Source organism: Harmonia axyridis, chromosome 3 (genome assembly GCF_914767665.1).
Source record: "Harmonia axyridis chromosome 3, icHarAxyr1.1, whole genome shotgun sequence".
Taxonomy (NCBI): Eukaryota; Metazoa; Arthropoda; class Insecta; order Coleoptera; family Coccinellidae; genus Harmonia; species Harmonia axyridis.
Genome location: NC_059503.1, coordinates 49,833,991 through 49,853,297, shown reverse-complemented (window position 1 = coordinate 49,853,297; position 19,307 = coordinate 49,833,991). Strand labels below are relative to the sequence as shown.

The 19,307-nt window shown below is 43.4% G+C and overlaps 1 protein-coding gene across 1 annotated transcript; it reads right to left on the bottom strand.

Annotated features, from left to right (window-relative positions):
- Positions 1-5,235: 5,235 nt before the first annotated feature.
- Positions 5,236-5,610, bottom strand: LOC123675414 (histone H2A). The gene has a single exon (XM_045610767.1). The coding sequence runs from the start codon at positions 5,608-5,610 to the stop codon at positions 5,236-5,238; it is 375 nt and encodes a 124-aa protein (XP_045466723.1).
- Between the last annotated feature and the right edge of the window lie 13,697 nt (positions 5,611-19,307).

The following is a 19,307-nucleotide window of genomic DNA, read 5'->3' as shown; positions in this document are numbered from 1 at the left end:
ATGATTGTTCATTGAACAGAAAAAAAGGGAATAAGAACAGTGCCTTATACCAAAGTGGTTTACTTAGACACGTGTGTCGGGATTCTGCTCTTTTACAATAAGATAAGAAGTGTTAGAGTAAACAACATTGAAGTTAATAACAAACAAATGAAATCAACAACAGAATTCAGCCGTCCATTGGTGGTTACAGCAGCAATTGACCTTAACACGTGGGAAGTTATAGCTACCTGCGTGACATCCGAGTACAAGAAAACAACAATGTGGAATGGCTTACTTGGATAATTTTTCATTAAACAAAGAAAAATGAGTTAAGTACAGGCCCTCAAAGCGAAGACTCGTGTGTCAAGCTTTCGTCCTTCTGCAATACGATAGGAAGTGTCAGAGTAAGCAACATTAAAGGAAATAACCAACAAATGAAATCAGCAACAGAAGTCAGCCGTCCATTGGCGGTTACAGCAGCAATTGACTTTACCACGTGGAAAGTTGAAGCTACCTGCGTGACATCCGAGTCCAAAAAAACAACAATGTGGAATGGCTCACTTGGATAATTGTTCATTAAATGAGAAAAAGGAAATAAGCACAGTCCCCCAAAGCAAAGTGGTTTCCCTAGACACGTGTGTCGGGATTCCGCCCCTCTGCAATAAGATAAAAAGTGTTAGAATAAGCAACATTGAAGGAAATAACAAACAACAGCAATTGACCTCACCATGTGGGAAGTTTTGGCTACCTGCGTGACATCCGAGTCCAAGAAAACAACAATGTGGAATGGCTTACTTGAATAATTGTTCATTGAACGAAGAAAAAGGGAATAAGCACAGTCCCCCAAAGCAAAGTGGATTCCTTAGACACGTGTGTCGGGATTCCACTCCCCTACAATACGATAAAAAGTGTAGGAATAAGCAACATTGAAGGAAATATCGAACAAATGAAATCAACAACAGAAGTCAGCCGTCCATTGGTGGTAACAGCAGCAATTGACCACTTTTTCATTTGTAAGAATAACCCTTTTTACAGTCGCGGTTTTTGTTGCGCGTGTCACAGTATTGTTTCGCTATTTTGATCCACTCTGCTTATGTAATTGAAAGATTTGCGCGAGAATAAGTTATTATGATTCGATTTTCTAACGTTTCCATATCACATTCATTCTCAATTTCAGAAGTTCATCGCACCTGCGCCAACTCAGGAGATGGCAATAATCAAAGCAACCTGTTTTAATATGCACTGAAGGAATTCAGAAGTTACCTCACTAGGGAGACATTCTACAGGAGCATCGTTCAGAAATTTTTATTGCTCCGGAAGGAACACTTGACTTATTCGCTTTGTATCCATCATTCTGCCTTTTCAAGTATCTATGCTCGCTATTTAGCATAATGCACTGGACTTATTTCATCTTCACTCGCACACCAGTTTATAAAAGCTTCGTACGCTTTTCGGATAGCTACTCGAAGTTCTGGTGGCGTGGATTCAAATTCACAGTCGAACATTATCCGTTGAAATCGGCGATAATTTAATTAATGACTCAACTGTCGTCAGTATTATCAAAACTTGATTATTGGTGTGATAGATCGTTAAAACTGTTCAAGTATTCTAATGAAACGTGTTTTTGGCCACAATGGAACGTATGTTCAAAGGGAAAATTAACAATCCGCTGAAGTTTACGGTTCTTAGTGACAAATTGTAGTTTAGTTATAAGTAGATTATAACGATATACTGTGATTGGTAGGTGTTACGATTAACCTATAATGTGGTAGGTAGTGGAGGTAGTTTGAGCCCCCCTCCCCAGGGACATGTTTTGCTATATATAGTTAGTAGCCTAACGTTTCTGAAGATCACATCGTTGGCGAAACGATTCGAGTGTGGTTTTACATAATTCATCAATCGTGAAACATTTTCATCATTCTCTACCTCGTTGAATTTTTCATATCGGGATGATATAAAATCATCCCGCGTGCTTTCAATTCCCGGATCCCAATTAACCGTAAAAAAATTTCCTTTTGTAGGTAAGATATCATTCACTTTACGCATTTTCAATTAGGTGTTCATGTTGTTAAGTTACGACTTTTATTCCTAGATTGTCGAACTTGTCGGATTGTCGGATTCTTCAGCAAGTAGAATTTTTGCAGCTTTTCGTCGATACATTTTCCTTACTACAACACGAACCCTAGCATTTTTCAAACCACGGGAGCGTTATTGATAGGTGTAGCATTCCTACCTGTTTGTGTGAGTTCGAGGTATAGCGAAAGATGGTAAGTTCGCGAGTGAACAAGTGAACAATTGGTGGCTTCATTCGGAAACTCCCGCATTATTCGTCGATTTTATATTCGCTCGAACGCATTATGTTAGAGCTTTTCTACACCGCCCTTGAAAACCGAAAGTTGGAGCTGAAATACAGGGTGTTTCCTAAACATGCGGCAAAAATTCAGGGAACCTATTTGTTTCGAAGATATAGGGGAAACAAAATTTCAGATAATAACATTTTATTATGAAAAATTACATGAAAATTCAACTCAACCTACAAAAACTGTTGAAAATGACCACCTCTAGCCAGCATACAAGCATCCAATCTTCTCCTCATTGACTGTCGAACCCTTTCAAAAACACCAGGATCATTTCTTATTAAGTTACACCCAGCAATGATCCGATTTCGCAAGTCTTCCACATTTTCTACTGGAGTGGTATAAACTAATGATTTTAGATGGCCCCATAGGAAATAATCTAAGGGGTTTAAGTCCGGGGAACGAGCAGGCCATAAATGAGGTCCACCTCTTCCAATCGAAATTATTATTAATTATTGAACTATTATTAATTTTAAAAATATGAAAAATGTTGTTCGCCCTGTATCTTCGAAACAAAGAGGTTTTTCAAAAATCATCCAAGGACAAAACATGCTTAAAATAGTCCAAGGAACAACCCCCTGAATTTTTGCCGTATGTTTAGGAAACACCCTGTATATCCCGCACCAAGGGCCCTGTGGAGAGGCTATGTTTTCTAACCTGACGCCCATCAGGTAAGTTATAATGTTAACCACAATTTTAGACTTTAGTATCATTTTCATATGTTTCGCTGTCGCTTATACAGTCCACCATTTCTCCACTAATTTAATGAACAATCGGACTCGACTTACCTGTTGCAACCTCGTAGTATAGTTATTTTTTATTGAGTTTCATTTCATTATCTTTTACTTTTGTTTTATTTCATTTTCAAAAGATAAAAGCACCAATTAACATAGCCCCATTAGTTGACATAACTATTGAATAATACAAAATAAATAAATTGTAGCTCGAAAGTAACTCCGAAATCCATCGTTGCCACCGGTACGATAATTATCGAATTATACGATAATTTATTCGATTCGATAAATCGAAGTTTGAAGGTCTAGTTAACTAGAATAAGTCCTTTCCTACTGTTCATAGTGGGGGACTGTTTTACAAATTTGTTCATTTTTATTCGAAAATAGACCATTATTCAGAACAACCGATTTCGTAAATTTCTTACCTGATCTCCCACTGTATTATATTATGTCTTTCGACCCGATTATCTCGTCGGTGGGTTGCGATCGACCCGGGTCTAATAGCTACCTAAGCCACTGTATATAGGGTAAATGCACTGGTTAGCCGACCGTCAGTGTCTCTCGACTCGACCATTCCGTGATTTGAGATAAAATAATAATAAAATATATCTTGTAGTGTAAAATATTTCCGCCGTACGTGTTTTCTCGACCATTGCTACCCTTTCAAGATAGTTTGCATAGTAGGGGTATAGGTCAAAGTTTTCGCGCTGAAATAGTATATTGTGCAACAAGTGGGGAAAGTCCAACTTTTCTCGCGAGTTCACACGAGCGAGAAAAGGACTTTCTCCACATGTTGCACACTGTACTTTTCCTACAACTGCACAAATTTCAATAATTCAAGTAATGGACTTGATTCAAATTAAAATGGCCTTCGTTGACAGTATGCGCGAATTTATTGCGTTTCCATAGAAACGACTCAAAAGCCCAATTACATTGGTCTACCAAGCGAGGTGTGGGCAAAGTGCTGTGAGAAATAATATTTCCCACAGTATGAGCAATACATAGTTTTGAAATTGAGTAAGCTATGAAGAATACGCTACTTTTCATAGCAGTTGTGGGAAAATGTATATTATTCGACAGTCGCGAACTGGTATTGGAAAATTTTTACCTTTTATTTCTCGACCAAAGTGGTCGACAACCAATATGTAATTTCAATAATTGTTTATTTCAACCGATATATTTCTGTTGGATCATGTTCGTTTTTTTTTTTGAATATTAGTTTGCGACCACTGAATTAACGTTGAAACATACTTATTCTACCTTTCATTTATTCTCGGTCGAGAACCAATTTGATTGTATAGTATATACAAAGGCTCTTGAACTAGTCCATAAAAACGCTCGGCCAGATGTCTCTTTGAAATGGAAACCGCGATCCGCTAAATACCGGGGGTTTATTCGAAAGTATTGTTAGGCAATAAATTCACTGGCCCCAAAGGAATTTCTGGAAACTTGGACAACCCTTGAACATATAATTGAAATATTCTGGCTTCCTCCAAGTGACTTTGGATATACTATACTTAATTCTCGACCACTTGTGGTCGGTGTTTTATATACTCATTAGTTTCTGAAAAGATATTAAGAACAAAATAACCAAATAATATTATTTAATATGAGTTCCTATTTTGAAATACTTATAGAAAATGAAAACTTTTGCAGAATAATTTTTTTACGTTCCCAGTGTTTCTTACTCAATTACCTCATCTGAAATCCATCTGATTGATATAAATATAAAATTTTTAAGTGAAGACGAGAAGCGAGCGGCCACTATTATTAGTGGTCGAAAACAAACAAAAAAATGGTCGAGAAATCTGCGGCATGGTCGTGACCCGAATGTTATTCAGATTTTCTCTGTTTTCACATTTCGAAGGTTGAATGCGAAGAGAACGTTTAAAATTATATGACAAATTATTTAAAACTAGCCAAAGAATCGATGAACATCAACACCTTTAAAATTTGATTAGTTTATGTGTGAAAAAGTCGTACCCGAAATCGATGTTTTTGTTAATTTGGTCGAAAATCAGAGCATTTACCCTACTTACGAATGTCAGTAGGACCGTGAAATTGTCGCAATTTTATTATACCCAAAGTGATCAGATGATAAAAAAATCTTTTCAATGAGGAAATATTGTGGCCCTGAAAAGGGCCGTTTCACATACAGATTGTATTTATGATTTCTTTTCTGTCTTCTTTGGCAAGAGGACGGCTTGGATATTCGGTAAAACACCACCTTGAGCGATAGTTACTCCCGATAGCAATTTGTTCAACTCTTCGTCGTTTCTGATTGCCAGCTGAAGATGTCTGGGAATAATTCTGGTTTTCTTGTTGTCACGTGCTGCGTTACCGGCCAATTCCAAAACTTCGGCGGCTAGATATTCCATAACAGCGGCTAGATAGACGGGTGCTCCAGCTCCAACTCGTTCAGCATAATTTCCTTTGCGTAATAAACGATGAATACGACCAACTGGAAATTGTAATCCAGCTCGGTTGGAACGAGACTTTGCCTTACCCTTAACTTTTCCACCTTTACCGCGACCAGACATTATAATATAATACGGGAATATCGGAGAGTAAAACGATTGTTGGGCTTTGATAATTCCTCGAAACTTGGAACTTGGAACTTCTTTCTCTTTTGCAGTCAGGCTATTAGCCTCTTACTGCTCAGTCTCAATATGATTTACCTCTGGTGAGCTAATTTGGTCTGCTCTAGCAGGTGGCAATATGCCACTTCAGAAGGTTTGTGTAACTAATTGTTACACAATCTCTGTGCCAGTAAGGGTTTGGCTCTAATACACACTTCCTAGGGAAGTGCCATCTTCGGTCTTTTGTGTTTCCTAGGGGCTTTTTCATCATAGTCGCAAGCCTTCCTTATAAGATGGTTTGCGTGATTTTTCATTTTATTGAAGGTCTTCACGCTCAGATCTATTAAATGGTCGTCTAAGAATGGTATATGCAGGTCTTCATGTATCCGTACGTTGCTGACAAACCATGGTGCATTTACGGCCCGTCTCAGGATCGTACTCTGCACGACTTGAAGTCCCTGCAGATGCGTCTTTGCGGCGTATCCCCAAGCCGGGCATGCGTAAGACATGACCGGCCGAATGGTGGACTTATAGAGAAGAAGCTTGTTGGAAAGAGACATTTTGCTGCTTTTGCAAAGTAGCGGTTGCAACGCTGCCGCTGCTGTCTTTCCCTTCGTCACAGCTGATGTGACGTGTTGTTTCCAAGTAAGCTTCTTGTCAAGTATCACTCCCAGATACTTGGCCTCGTCTTTCCATTCGATCCTCCTACCGAACATTACGACATGTCCTATGGGATCTTTTTTCTTTCGACTGAAAAGAACGGCTTCGCTCTTCTCAGGGTTTACTTCGATTCTCCATCGAGCAAACCAGGATTGAAGTCTATAGATGGCTTCCTGTAGATACTTCGTTGCCATTTTGGGACACCATGAACTGGACCATGGAGAGTGGAAATCCGGCCGCAAGCAGTTTGTATAGCAGTCCTTTGTGCCATACTTTATCAAACGCTTTGGCCACATCCAAGAACACAGCCCCTGTGACTTGTTTGCGGTTATATCCATCCGTGATTTGTTCCACTACTCGGAGCACCTGTTGCACAGTGGAGTGTTGGCTTTGAAAACCGAACTGTTCCAACTGTATAATCTTCTTTTCTTCTGTTATTGTCTTCAGTCTTTTCAGAATGACCGCTTCCGTAATCTTCCCTATGCACGAGAGAAGACTGATAGGACGGTAGTTCTGCGGGAATTTGGCATCTTTGCCGGCCTTGTGGATTGAAACCACGTTGGCTTTCTTCCATTCCTTCGGAAAGTACCTTAGTCGTAGCGTAGCATTGACTATATTCGTCAATGCTACTAAGGCTTTTCGAGGGAGGTTTCGCAACGTCAAGTTAGTGATGCCGTCTGGTCCTGGTGCCGTTTTCACTTTACTCGACATAATAGTGTTCTGGATTTCCTGAACGGTTGCGAAACCAATAGCTTCCGTTGATTCCTTTTTCAGATCTCTTCTCACTTTGCGGTTGACGTCCTCGATGTGGTCCAAATCCGCATAGTTGTAGGTACAACTGCATTGGCTTTCGAGGTTATCCGCGAAAGCTTCAGCCTTTTCATCTGGACTATATACCATTCCTTGTAAACCGTGAATCGGTGGGGTTGGTTTTCTATCTGAGCGCAGTGCTTTGGCCATCCGCCAAACACTGTTGTCTTCTGTGGAAAGAGAGATTAATTTCTCTTCCCAACGATCATTCCGGACCTTTCTGAGAGCCTCCTTGACTCTAGCGTTGAGCTGATTGAACACTCGACGGTCCTCAGGGCTGAGTGTGTTCTGAGCTCTACGCCTCGCTCTATGCTTCTCCCTGATAAGCTCCTTGATGTCTTCTGGGATCGAGTTCTTCTGACTAGGCAAAGAAGAAATTCGTGTTGAACCGTCCAATGACGTTTTGATGATCTTCGTGAGGGACTCGACGGCTGAGTCCAGTTCCTTGGAGTCATATATGAGTCTAAGTGGACCCATATTCGTCGTCATTTGTTCCTTGAAAACCTGCCAGTCTGTCCATGACTTGGTTTTTGGCGGATCCACGTCGAATTCATCTCCAAGATGAACCAAAAAAGGATTATGATCGGAACTCAGCTCAGATATGGCTGTGATCCGATGAACTAATGGGATGTTCTTAAACATTGCGATGTCCAATACATCCGGGCGACCTATCGGTCCGTAATGAGTTGGCTCATTCGGTGCATCTATAACGATTTCTTGGTTATTGTCCGCAAAATCGTTCAGTGTTCTTCCACTAGCATTTGTGATTCTGCTATGCCATGCTGGATGCTTGGCGTTCAGATCGCCTGCCATCAGTGTCGGAGTTCTGGGATCGAAAACACGCCTCAAGTCCTCATTGAGTAGTTTTCGGCCCGGTCTATTATAAGCGGCAATCAATCTTATGTCACCGGAGTTGGTGTACACAGTTATTGCGTTGGCTTCCAGATGCTGAAGATCGGGTAGATTTATTTCTGAATGAGCAATAGACTTCTTGATCAAGATGGCTGTTCCACCTTTTCTCTCGTCATTCCGGTCCCTACGATAGGTCTGGTAGTTGCGGATTTTCAGAGAGAGGCATGGTTTGAGGTGGGTTTCACACACCAGTGCTACATCCACTTCATGCCTGTTCAAGAAGTCTTCGAACTCGTCCTTTTTATTGGTGATGCCGTCTGCATTCCAGACGGCTATCTCCAGAGATTTTGGCTTCCTTCTGTACTCCAGTGCTATTCCAGAAGTTTGATCATCTGGTTCATCATGACCTGGAATGTGGCCATGAGTTTTTCAATTTCTGCCTTTTTCGGAGAAATTTTCTTAGGCGATTTTTTCGCCGTCTTTTTCGTTTTGAACGCTGGTCACCTTCGTGGTCTTCTTCTCGGGTTTCTGCTCTACTTTGGCAGGAACCGTCCTTTTTGGTGCCGAAATGGGTTTGGCCTGATCTTTCTGTGAGACGGCCGGCTTTGAAAGGGAAACCGTCGGATTTCCCTTTGAGGGATTGAGGGGGCATCCCTTGTAATTGGCCGGATGAGGGCCATTACATAGAGCGCATTTCGCCGGGCTCTTTTTGTCCTTGGGGCACTTCGTCACCCCATTGTGGTCCTCTGCGCAGGCAACGCATTTCCTTGGTGCGTTGCATCTATTTGCCGCATGCCCAAATTTCTGGCACCGATGGCATTGGCCCAGACCGGGTTTTCTGCGTAATGTTTCCACCTTAACGCAGACATCAGCGGCAGTTCTTATGTCGTAAATACGACTTTCATCTCGCGGCAAGTGGACTAGAACCAGGGGGGTTGGCTTTCTTTCTTTGCCGCTTCTCATCCTAAAGGCTCCCGTTGGGTGGAAGCCTTGTTTCTTCAAGTCCTCTTCGACGGTTGTCATCTCAACCGTTTCCGGTATTCCCCTCAATACCACTTTAAGAACTTTCTCCTCAGGAAGGGAGAAAGAGTGATACGGGAGATCTTTCTGGTCGAAGATTTTGGTGATTCTCCGATAATCGTCGGCTCCAGCGGGTTGTATTCTGACCCCATCTTTAATATTCTGACTCCTCAGAATATTTATTCCGCACTGTTTCAGGAACCGTATTATCTGCGACCAATTTTCCTTGGTCCGCAAGATAATAGGCGGAACTCTCGTTTTCTTCTCATGTGCAGCAGCCGGTTTGGGTGATACCGGCGCCTCAGTCCTCCTTTTCTTTTTTCTACTGACGAGTTGGAATTCCTCGTCATCCTCGTCGTTTGAGACTATTTCATCCGCTTTATTTTTCCCCTGAATCTGATGGTCGACTTCCATCTCGGTTATCGCCTCCTTATTGGTCGAAGTTGTTCCTGAGGGGGCGTGGCCTATGCTTGAACATTGCGTGAGCAATGTTTCAAGTTCCGTATTTCTACGGCTGAGGGCAGCTACTGTCTCTCTTAACTCCCGTATTTCAGCCATAAAACCCAGAATATCTTCATTTGTGATTGGTCTGGTCACCTTATTCTCCATTTTTTTTTTATTTATTATTTTTTTTTTTTTTTTCACTGATAACTAGTACTGAAAAGTACTTAAAAACTTCTTGAGCCGTAACGGAACACAACATTCACTTAACGACTCAATTACCACGTGTTTCACCACGTGTTCACTCTCCCACTTTTTGCTACCACGTGTTTCACCACGTGTTCACTCACTCACTCTTTGCGCACTTCGCTGCGCAACCTTCACTCTACAACGTCTAACACCTCTCAATTCAATCACTCTAATTCCCTAATTCCTCGAAACTTGGAACTTGGAACTTGGAACTTCGTTCTCTTTTGCAGTCAGGCTATTAGCCTTTTACTGCTCAGTCTCAATATGATTACCCTCTGGTGAGCTAATTTGGTCTGCTCTAGCAGGTGGCAATATGCCACTTCAGAAGGCTTGTGTAACTAATTATTACACAATCTCTGTGCCAATAAGGGTTTGGCTCTAATACACACTTCCTAGGGAAGTGCCATCTTCGGTCTTTTGTGTTTCCTAGGGGCTTTTTCATCATAGTCGCAAGCCTTCCTTATAAGAGGGTTTGCGTGATTTTTCATTTTGTTGAAGGTCTTCACGCTCAGATCTATTAAATGGTCGTCTAAGAATGGTATATGCAGGTCTTCATGTATCCGTACGTTGCTGACAAACCATGGTGCATTTACGGCCCGTCTCAGGATCGTACTCTGCACGACTTGAAGTCCCTGCAGATGCGTCTTTGCGGCGTATCCCCAAGCCGGGCATGCGTAAGACATGACCGGCCGAATGGTGGACTTATAGAGAAGAAGCTTGTTGGAAAGAGACATTTTGCTGCTTTTGCAAAGTAGCGGTTGCAACGCTGCCGCTGCTGTCTTTCCCTTCGTCACAGCTGATGTGACGTGTTGTTTCCAAGTAAGCTTCTTGTCAAGTATCACTCCCAGATACTTGGCCTCGTCTTTCCATTCGATCCTCCTACCGAACATTACGACATGTCCTATGGGATCTTTTTTCTTTCGACTGAAAAGAACGGCTTCGCTCTTCTCAGGGTTTACTTCGATTCTCCATCGAGCAAACCAGGATTGAAGTCTATAGATGGCTTCCTGTAGATACTTCGTTGCCATTTTGGGACACCATGAACTGGCAAGAATGGCGGTGTCGTCAGCGTACAGTGCCATGGAGGTTTTCACCGTTTTTGGCATGTCGGATACATATATTGTAAATAATATTGGAGACAGCAGAGATCCTTGCGGAACTCCGGCTGAAAGAGACCTCTCTGAAGATAATACTCCGTCAACTCTGACTCTAAACTTGCGAGAATGCAGGTAAGAAGCTAGAAGTTGGACCATGGAGAGTGGAAATCCGGCCGCAAGCAGTTTGTATAGCAGTCCTTTGTGCCATACTTTATCAAACGCTTTGGCCACATCCAAGAACACAGCCCCTGTGACTTGTTTGCGGTTATATCCATCCGTGATTTGTTCCACTACTCGGAGCACCTGTTGCACAGTGGAGTGTTGGCTTTGAAAACCGAACTGTTCCAACTGTATAATCTTCTTTTCTTCTGTTATTGTCTTCAGTCTTTTCAGAATGACCGCTTCCGTAATCTTCCCTATGCACGAGAGAAGACTGATAGGACGGTAGTTCTGCGGGAATTTAGCATCTTTGCCGGCCTTGTGGATTGAAACCACGTTGGCTTTCTTCCATTCCTTCGGAAAGTACCTTAGTCGTAGCGTAGCATTGACTATATTCGTCAATGCTACTAAGGCTTTTCGAGGGAGGTTTCGCAACGTCAAGTTAGTGATGCCGTCTGGTCCTGGTGCCGTTTTCACTTTACTCGACATAATAGTGTTCTGGATTTCCTGAACGGTTGCGAAACCAATAGCTTCCGTTGATTCCTTTTTCAGGTCTCTTCTCACTTTGCGGTTGACGTCCTCGATGTGGTCCAAATCCGCATAGTTGTAGGTACAACTGCATTGGCTTTCGAGGTTATCCGCGAAAGCTTCAGCCTTTTCTTCTGGACTATATACCATTCCTTGTAAACCGTGAATCGGTGGGGTTGGTTTTCTATCTGAGCGCAGTGCTTTGGCCATCCGCCAAACACTGTTGTCTTCTGTGGAAAGAGAGATTAATTTCTCTTCCCAACGATCATTTCGGACCTTTCTGAGAGCCTCCTTGACTCTAGCGTTGAGCTGATTGAACACTCGACGGTCCTCAGGGCTGAGTGTGTTCTGAGCTCTACGCCTCGCTCTATGCTTCTCCCTGATAAGCTCCTTGATGTCTTCTGGGATCGAGTTCTTCTGACTAGGCAAAGAAGAAATTCGTGTTGAACCGTCCAATGACGTTTTGATGATCTTCGTGAGGGACTCGACGGCTGAGTCCAGTTCTTTGGAGTCATATATGAGTCTAAGTAGACCCATATTCGTCGTCATTTGTTCCTTGAAAACCTGCCAGTCTGTCCATGACTTGGTTTTTGGCGGATCCACGTCGAATTCATCTCCAAGATGAACCAAAAAAGGATTATGATCGGAACTCAGCTCAGATATGGCTGTGATCCGATGAACTAATGGGATGTTCTTAAACATTGCGATGTCCAATACATCCGGGTGACCTATCGGTCCGTAATGAGTTGGCTCATTCGGTGCATCTATAACGATTTCTTGGTTATTGTCCGCAAAATCGTTCAGTGTTCTTCCACTAGCATTTGTGATTCTGCTATGCCATGCTGGATGCTTGGCGTTCAGATCGCCTGCCATCAGTGTCGGAGTTCTGGGATCGAAAACACGCCTCAAGTCCTCATTGAGTAGTTTTCGGCCCGGTCTATTATAAGCGGCAATCAATCTTATGTCACCGGAGTTGGTGTACACAGTTATTGCGTTGGCTTCCAGATGCTGAAGATCGGGTAGATTTATTTCTGAATGAGCAATAGACTTCTTGATCAAGATGGCTGTTCCACCTTTTCTCTCGTCATTCCGGTCCCTACGATAGGTCTGGTAGTTGCGGATTTTCAGAGAGAGGCATGGTTTGAGGTGGGTTTCACACACCAGTGCTACATCCACTTCATGCCTGTTCAAGAAGTCTTCGAACTCGTCCTTTTTATTAGTGATGCCGTCTGCATTCCAGACGGCTATCTCCAGAGATTTTGGCTTCCTTCTGTACTCCAGTGCTATTCCAGAAGTTTGATCATCTGGTTCATCATGACCTGGAATGTGGCCATGAGTTTTTCAATTTCTGCCTTTTTCGGAGAAATTTTCTTAGGCGATTTTTTCGCCGTCTTTTTCGTTTTGAACGCTGGATTCTTTTCCTTCGTGGTCTTCTTCTCGGGTTTCTGCTCTACTTTGGCAGGAACCGTCCTTTTTGGTGCCGAAATGGGTTTGGCCTGATCTTTCTGTGAGACGGCCGGCTTTGAAAGGGAAACCGTCGGATTTCCCTTTGAGGGATTGAGGGGGCATCCCTTGTAATTGGCCGGATGAGGGCCATTACATAGAGCGCATTTCGCCGGGCTCTTTTTGTCCTTGGGGCACTTCGTCACCCCATTGTGGTCCTCTGCGCAGGCAACGCATTTCCTTGGTGCGTTGCATCTATTTGCCGCATGCCCAAATTTCTGGCACCGATGGCATTGGCCCAGACCGGGTTTTCTGCGTAATGTTTCCACCTTAACGCAGACATCAGCGGCAGTTCTTATGTCGTAAATACGACTTTCATCTCGCGGCAAGTGGACTAGAACCAGGGGGGTTGGCTTTCTTTCTTTGCCGCTTCTCATCCTAAAGGCTCCCGTTGGGTGGAAGCCTTGTTTCTTCAAGTCCTCTTCGACGGTTGTCATCTCAACCGTTTCCGGTATTCCCCTCAATACCACTTTAAGAACTTTCTCCTCAGGAAGGGAGAAAGAGTGATACGGGAGATCTTTCTGGTCGAAGATTTTGGTGATTCTCCGATAATCGTCGGCTCCAGCGGGTTGTATTCTGACCCCATCTTTAATATTCTGACTCCTCAGAATATTTATTCCGCACTGTTTCAGGAACCGTATTATCTGCGACCAATTTTCCTTGGTCCGCAAGATAATAGGCGGAACTCTCGTTTTCTTCTCATGTGCAGCAGCCGGTTTGGGTGATACCGGCGCCTCAGTCCTCCTTTTCTTTTTTCTACTGACGAGTTGGAATTCCTCGTCATCCTCGTCGTTTGAGACTATTTCATCCGCTTTATTTTTCCCCTGAATCTGATGGTCGACTTCCATCTCGGTTATCGCCTCCTTATTGGTCGAAGTTGTTCCTGAGGGGGCGTGGCCTATGCTTGAACATTGCGTGAGCAATGTTTCAAGTTCCGTATTTCTACGGCTGAGGGCAGCTACTGTCTCTCTTAACTCCCGTATTTCAGCCATAAAACCCAGAATATCTTCATTTGTGATTGGTCTGGTCACCTTATTCTCCATTTTTTTTTTATTTATTATTATTTTTTTTTTTTTTTCACTGATAACTAGTACTGAAAAGTACTTAAAAACTTCTTGAGCCGTAACGGAACACAACATTCACTTAACGACTCAATTACCACGTGTTTCACCACGTGTTCACTCTCCCACTTTTTGCTACCACGTGTTTCACCACGTGTTCACTCACTCACTCTTTGCGCACTTCGCTGCGCAACCTTCACTCTACAACGTCTAACACCTCTCAATTCAATCACTCTAATTCCCTAATTCCTCGAAACTTGGAACTTCTTTCTCTTTTGCAGTCAGGCTATTAGCCTCTTACTGCTCAGTCTCAATATGATTTACCTCTGGTGAGCTAATTTGGTCTGCTCTAGCAGGTGGCAATATGCCACTTCAGAAGGTTTGTGTAACTAATTATTACACAATCTCTGTGCCAGTAAGGGTTTGGCTCTAATACACACTTCCTAGGGAAGTGCCATCTTCGGTCTTTTGTGTTTCCTAGGGGCTTTTTCATCATAGTCGCAAGCCTTCCTTATAAGATGGTTTACGTGATTTTTCATTTTGTTGAAGGTCTTCACGCTCAGATCTATTAAATGGTCGTCTAAGAATGGTATATGCAGGTCTTCATGTATCCGTACGTTGCTGACAAACCATGGTGCATTTACGGCCCGTCTCAGGATCGTACTCTGCACGACTTGAAGTCCCTGCAGATGCGTCTTTGCGGCGTATCCCCAAGCCGGGCATGCGTAAGACATGACCGGCCGAATGGTGGACTTATAGAGAAGAAGCTTGTTGGAAAGAGACATTTTGCTGCTTTTGCAAAGTAGCGGTTGCAACGCTGCCGCTGCTGTCTTTCCCTTCGTCACAGCTGATGTGACGTGTTGTTTCCAAGTAAGCTTCTTGTCAAGTATCACTCCCAGATACTTGGCCTCGTCTTTCCATTCGATCCTCCTACCGAACATTACGACATGTCCTATGGGATCTTTTTTCTTTCGACTGAAAAGAACGGCTTCGCTCTTCTCAGAGTTTACTTCGATTCTCCATCGAGCAAACCAGGATTGAAGTCTATAGATGGCTTCCTGTAGATACTTCGTTGCCATTTTGGGACACCATGAGCTGGCAAGAATGGCGGTGTCGTCAGCGTACAGTGCCATGGAGGTTTTCACCGTTTTTGGCATGTCGGATACATATATTGTGAATAATATTGGAGACAGCAGAGATCCTTGCGGAACTCCGGCTGAAAGAGACCTCTCTGAAGACAATACTCCGTCAACTCTGGCTCTAAACTTGCGAGAATGCAGGTAAGAAGCTAGAAGTTGGACCATGGAGAGTGGAAATCCGGCCGCAAGCAGTTTGTATAGCAGTCCTTTGTGCCATACTTTATCAAACGCTTTGGCCACATCCAAGAACACAGCCCCTGTGACTTGTTTGCGGTTATATCCATCCGTGATTTGTTCCACTACTCGGAGCACCTGTTGCACAGTGGAGTGTTGGCTTTGAAAACCGAACTGTTCCAACTGTATAATCTTCTTTTCTTCTGTTATTGTCTTCAGTCTTTTCAGAATGACCGCTTCCGTAATCTTCCCTATGCACGAGAGAAGACTGATAGGACGGTAGTTCTGCGGGAATTTAGCATCTTTGCCGGCCTTGTGGATTGAAACCACGTTGGCTTTCTTCCATTCCTTCGGAAAGTACCTTAGTCGTAGCGTAGCATTGACTATATTCGTCAATGCAACTAAGGCTTTTCGAGGGAGGTTTCGCAACGTCAAACTAGTGATGCCGTCTGGTCCTGGTGCCGTTTTCACTTTACTCGACATAATAGTGTTCTGGATTTCCTGAACGGTTGCGAAACCAATAGCTTCCGTTGATTCCTTTTTCAGGTCTCTTCTCACTTTGCGGTTGACGTCCTCGATGTGGTCCAAATCCGCATAGTTGTAGGTACAACTGCATTGGCTTTCGAGGTTATCCGCGAAAGCTTCAGCCTTTTCTTCTGGACTATATACCATTCCTTGTAAACCGTGAATCGGTGGGGTTGGTTTTCTCTCTGAGCGCAGTGCTTTGGCCATCCGCCAAACACTGTTGTCTTCTGTGGAAAGAGAGATTAATTTCTCTTCCCAACGATCATTCCGGACCTTTCTGAGAGCCTCCTTGACTCTAGCGTTGAGCTGATTGAACACTCGACGGTCCTCAGGGCTGAGTGTGTTCTGAGCTCTACGCCTCGCTCTATGCTTCTCCCTGATAAGCTCCTTGATGTCTTCTGGGATCGAGTTCTTCTGACTAGGCAAAGAAGAAATTCGTGTTGAACCGTCCAATGACGTTCTGATGATCTTCGTGAGGGACTCGACGGCTGAGTCCAGTTCCTTGGAGTCATATATGAGTCTAAGTGGACCCATATTCGTCGTCATTTGTTCCTTGAAAACCTGCCAGTCTGTCCATGACTTGGTTTTTGGCGGATCTACGTCGAATTCATCTCCAAGATGAACCAAAAAAGGATTATGATCGGAACTCAGCTCAGATATGGCTGTGATCCGATGAACTAATGGGATGTTCTTAAACATCGCGATGTCCAATACATCCGGGCGACCTATCGGTCCGTAATGAGTTGGCTCATTCGGTGCATCTATAACGATTTCTTGGTTATTTTCCGCAAAATCGTTCAGTGTTCTTCCACTAGCATTTGTGATTCTGCTATGCCATGCTGGATGCTTGGCGTTCAGATCGCCTGCCATCAGTGTCGGAGTTCTGGGATCGAAAACACGCCTCAAGTCCTCATTGAGTAGTTTTCGGCCCGGTCTATTATAAGCGGCAATCAATCTTATGTCACCGGAGTTGGTGTACACAGTTATTGCGTTGGCTTCCAGATGCTGAAGATCGGGTAGATCTATTTCTGAATGAGCAATAGACTTCTTGATCAAGATGGCTGTTCCACCTTTTCTCTCGTCATTCCGGTCCCTACGATAGGTCTGGTAGTTGCGGATTTTCAGAGAGAGGCATGGTTTGAGGTGGGTTTCACACACCAGTGCTACATCCACTTCATGCCTGTTCAAGAAGTCTTCGAACTCGTCCTTTTTATTGGTGATGCCGTCTGCATTCCAGACGGCTATCTCCAGAGATTTTGGCTTCCTTCTGTACTCCAGTGCTATTCCAGAAGTTTGATCATCTGGTTCATCATGACCTGGAATGTGGCCATGAGTTTTTCAATTTCTGCCTTTTTCGGAGAAATTTTCTTAGGCGATTTTTTCGCCGTCTTTTTCGTTTTGAACGCTGGATTCTTTTCCTTCGGGGTCTTCTTCTCGGGTTTCTGCTCTACTTTGGCAGGAACCGTCCTTTTTGGTGCCGAAATGGGTTTGGCCTGATCTTTCTGTGAGACGGCCGGCTTTGAAAGGGAAACCGTCGGATTTCCCTTTGAGGGATTGAGGGGGCATCCCTTGTAATTGGCCGGATGGGGGCCATTACATAGAGCGCATTTCGCCGGGCTCTTTTTGTCCTTGGGGCACTTCGTCACCCCATTGTGGTCCTCTGCGCAGGCAACGCATTTCCTTGGTGCGTTGCATCTATTTGCCGCATGCCCAAATTTCTGGCACCGATGGCATTGGCCCAGACCGGGTTTTCTGCGTAATGTTTCCACCTTAACGCAGACATCAGCGGCAGTTCTTATGTCGTAAATACGACTTTCATCTCGCGGCAAGTGGACTAGAACCAGGGGGGTTGGCTTTCTTTCTTTGCCGCTTCTCATCCTAAAGGCTCCCGTTGGGTGGAAGCCTTGTTTCTTCAAGTCCTCTTCGACGGTTGTCATCTCAACCGTTTCAGGTATTCCCCTCAATACCACTTTTAGAACTTTCTCCTCAGGAAGGGAGAAAGAGTGATACGGGAGATCTTTCTGGTCGAAGATTTTGGTGATTCTCCGATAATCGTCGGCTCCAGCGGGTTGTATTCTGACCCCATCTTTAATATTCTGACTCCTCAGAATATTTATTCCGCACTGTTTCAGGAACCGTATTATCTGCGACCAATTTTCCTTGGTCCGCAAGATAATAGGCGGAACTCTCGTTTTTTTCTCATCCGCAGCAGCCGGTTTGGGTGATACCGGCGCCTCAGTCCTCCTTTTCTTTTTTCTGCTGACGAGTTGGAATTCCTCGTCATCCTCGTCGTTTGAGACTATTTCATCCGCTTTATTTTTCCCCTGAATCTGATGGTCGACTTCCATCTCGGTTATCGCCTCCTTATTGGTCGAAGTTGTTCCTGAGGGGGCGTGGCCTATGCTTGAACATTGCGTGAGCAATGTTTCAAGTTCCGTATTTCTACGGCTGAGGGCAGCTACTGTCTCTCTTAACTCCCGTATTTCAGCCATAAAACCCAGAATATCTTCATTTGTGATTGGTCTGGTCACCTTATTCTCCATTTTTTTTATTTATTATTTTTTTTTTTTTCACTGATAACTAGTACTGAAAAGTACTTAAAAACTCCTTGAGCCGTAACGGAACACAACATTCACTTAACGACTCAATTACCACGTGTTTCACCACGTGTTCACTCTCTCACTTTTTGCTACCACGTGTTTCACCACGTGTTCACTCACTCACTCTTTGCGCACTTCGCTGCGCAACCTTCACTCTACAACGTCTAACCACTGATACTCTTCAAATTCCTCGAAAATGTCCTCGTATACATATATATATACTCGCGGTTTCGACCAATCAGCGTAGTACGTTCCATACTCTGAATGAGGTAGGGCTTAGTATACTAATTTCATACATTGAATGCCATTGATTGCCATCCATAGAGTTTGAATTATTATTTGTTTTTTGTTTGTTTTTTTATTTGCATACAGTCCCAATATATTTGATAATTGGTTCCGCAAACAGCTAGAAATTAACAGGAAGAAAAATACAATCGCACAGTTGACTATGCAGGTTTAGTCATTTCATTTGAATCTTTCACTTAATGAAACATTCGTCTGTAATATATAAATCATCTAGTGCTGCGATCACTATTCTGTAAATGACATCTATCATCTGCGTATAGAGCTAGCATATTCCTTGACCTTTTTGGGGCGTTGCATATGCAGATGTTGTTGATTTTGTGCTTAGAACTGAACCTTGAGGCACTCCTGCTTCCATTTGTCTGGTGGGGATATTACGTCGTCTATTTTGACATAAAAACTCTTCAGAATCCGAATAGTTCGAGCGTTCTATCAGATACGGATCAAAATAATGATTTTGACTTATTTATTCGGTGTGATGTCATTTTGATGATGACATCAGCATATTGGATTCCCTTCACTTCTAGGTACTGTTGT

Bases quoted from the DNA above. Each gene is read 5' to 3' on its own strand.
- LOC123675414 (XM_045610767.1), bottom strand. From the start codon at position 5,610: ATGTCTGGTCGCGGTAAAGGTGGAAAAGTTAAGGGTAAGGCAAAGTCT.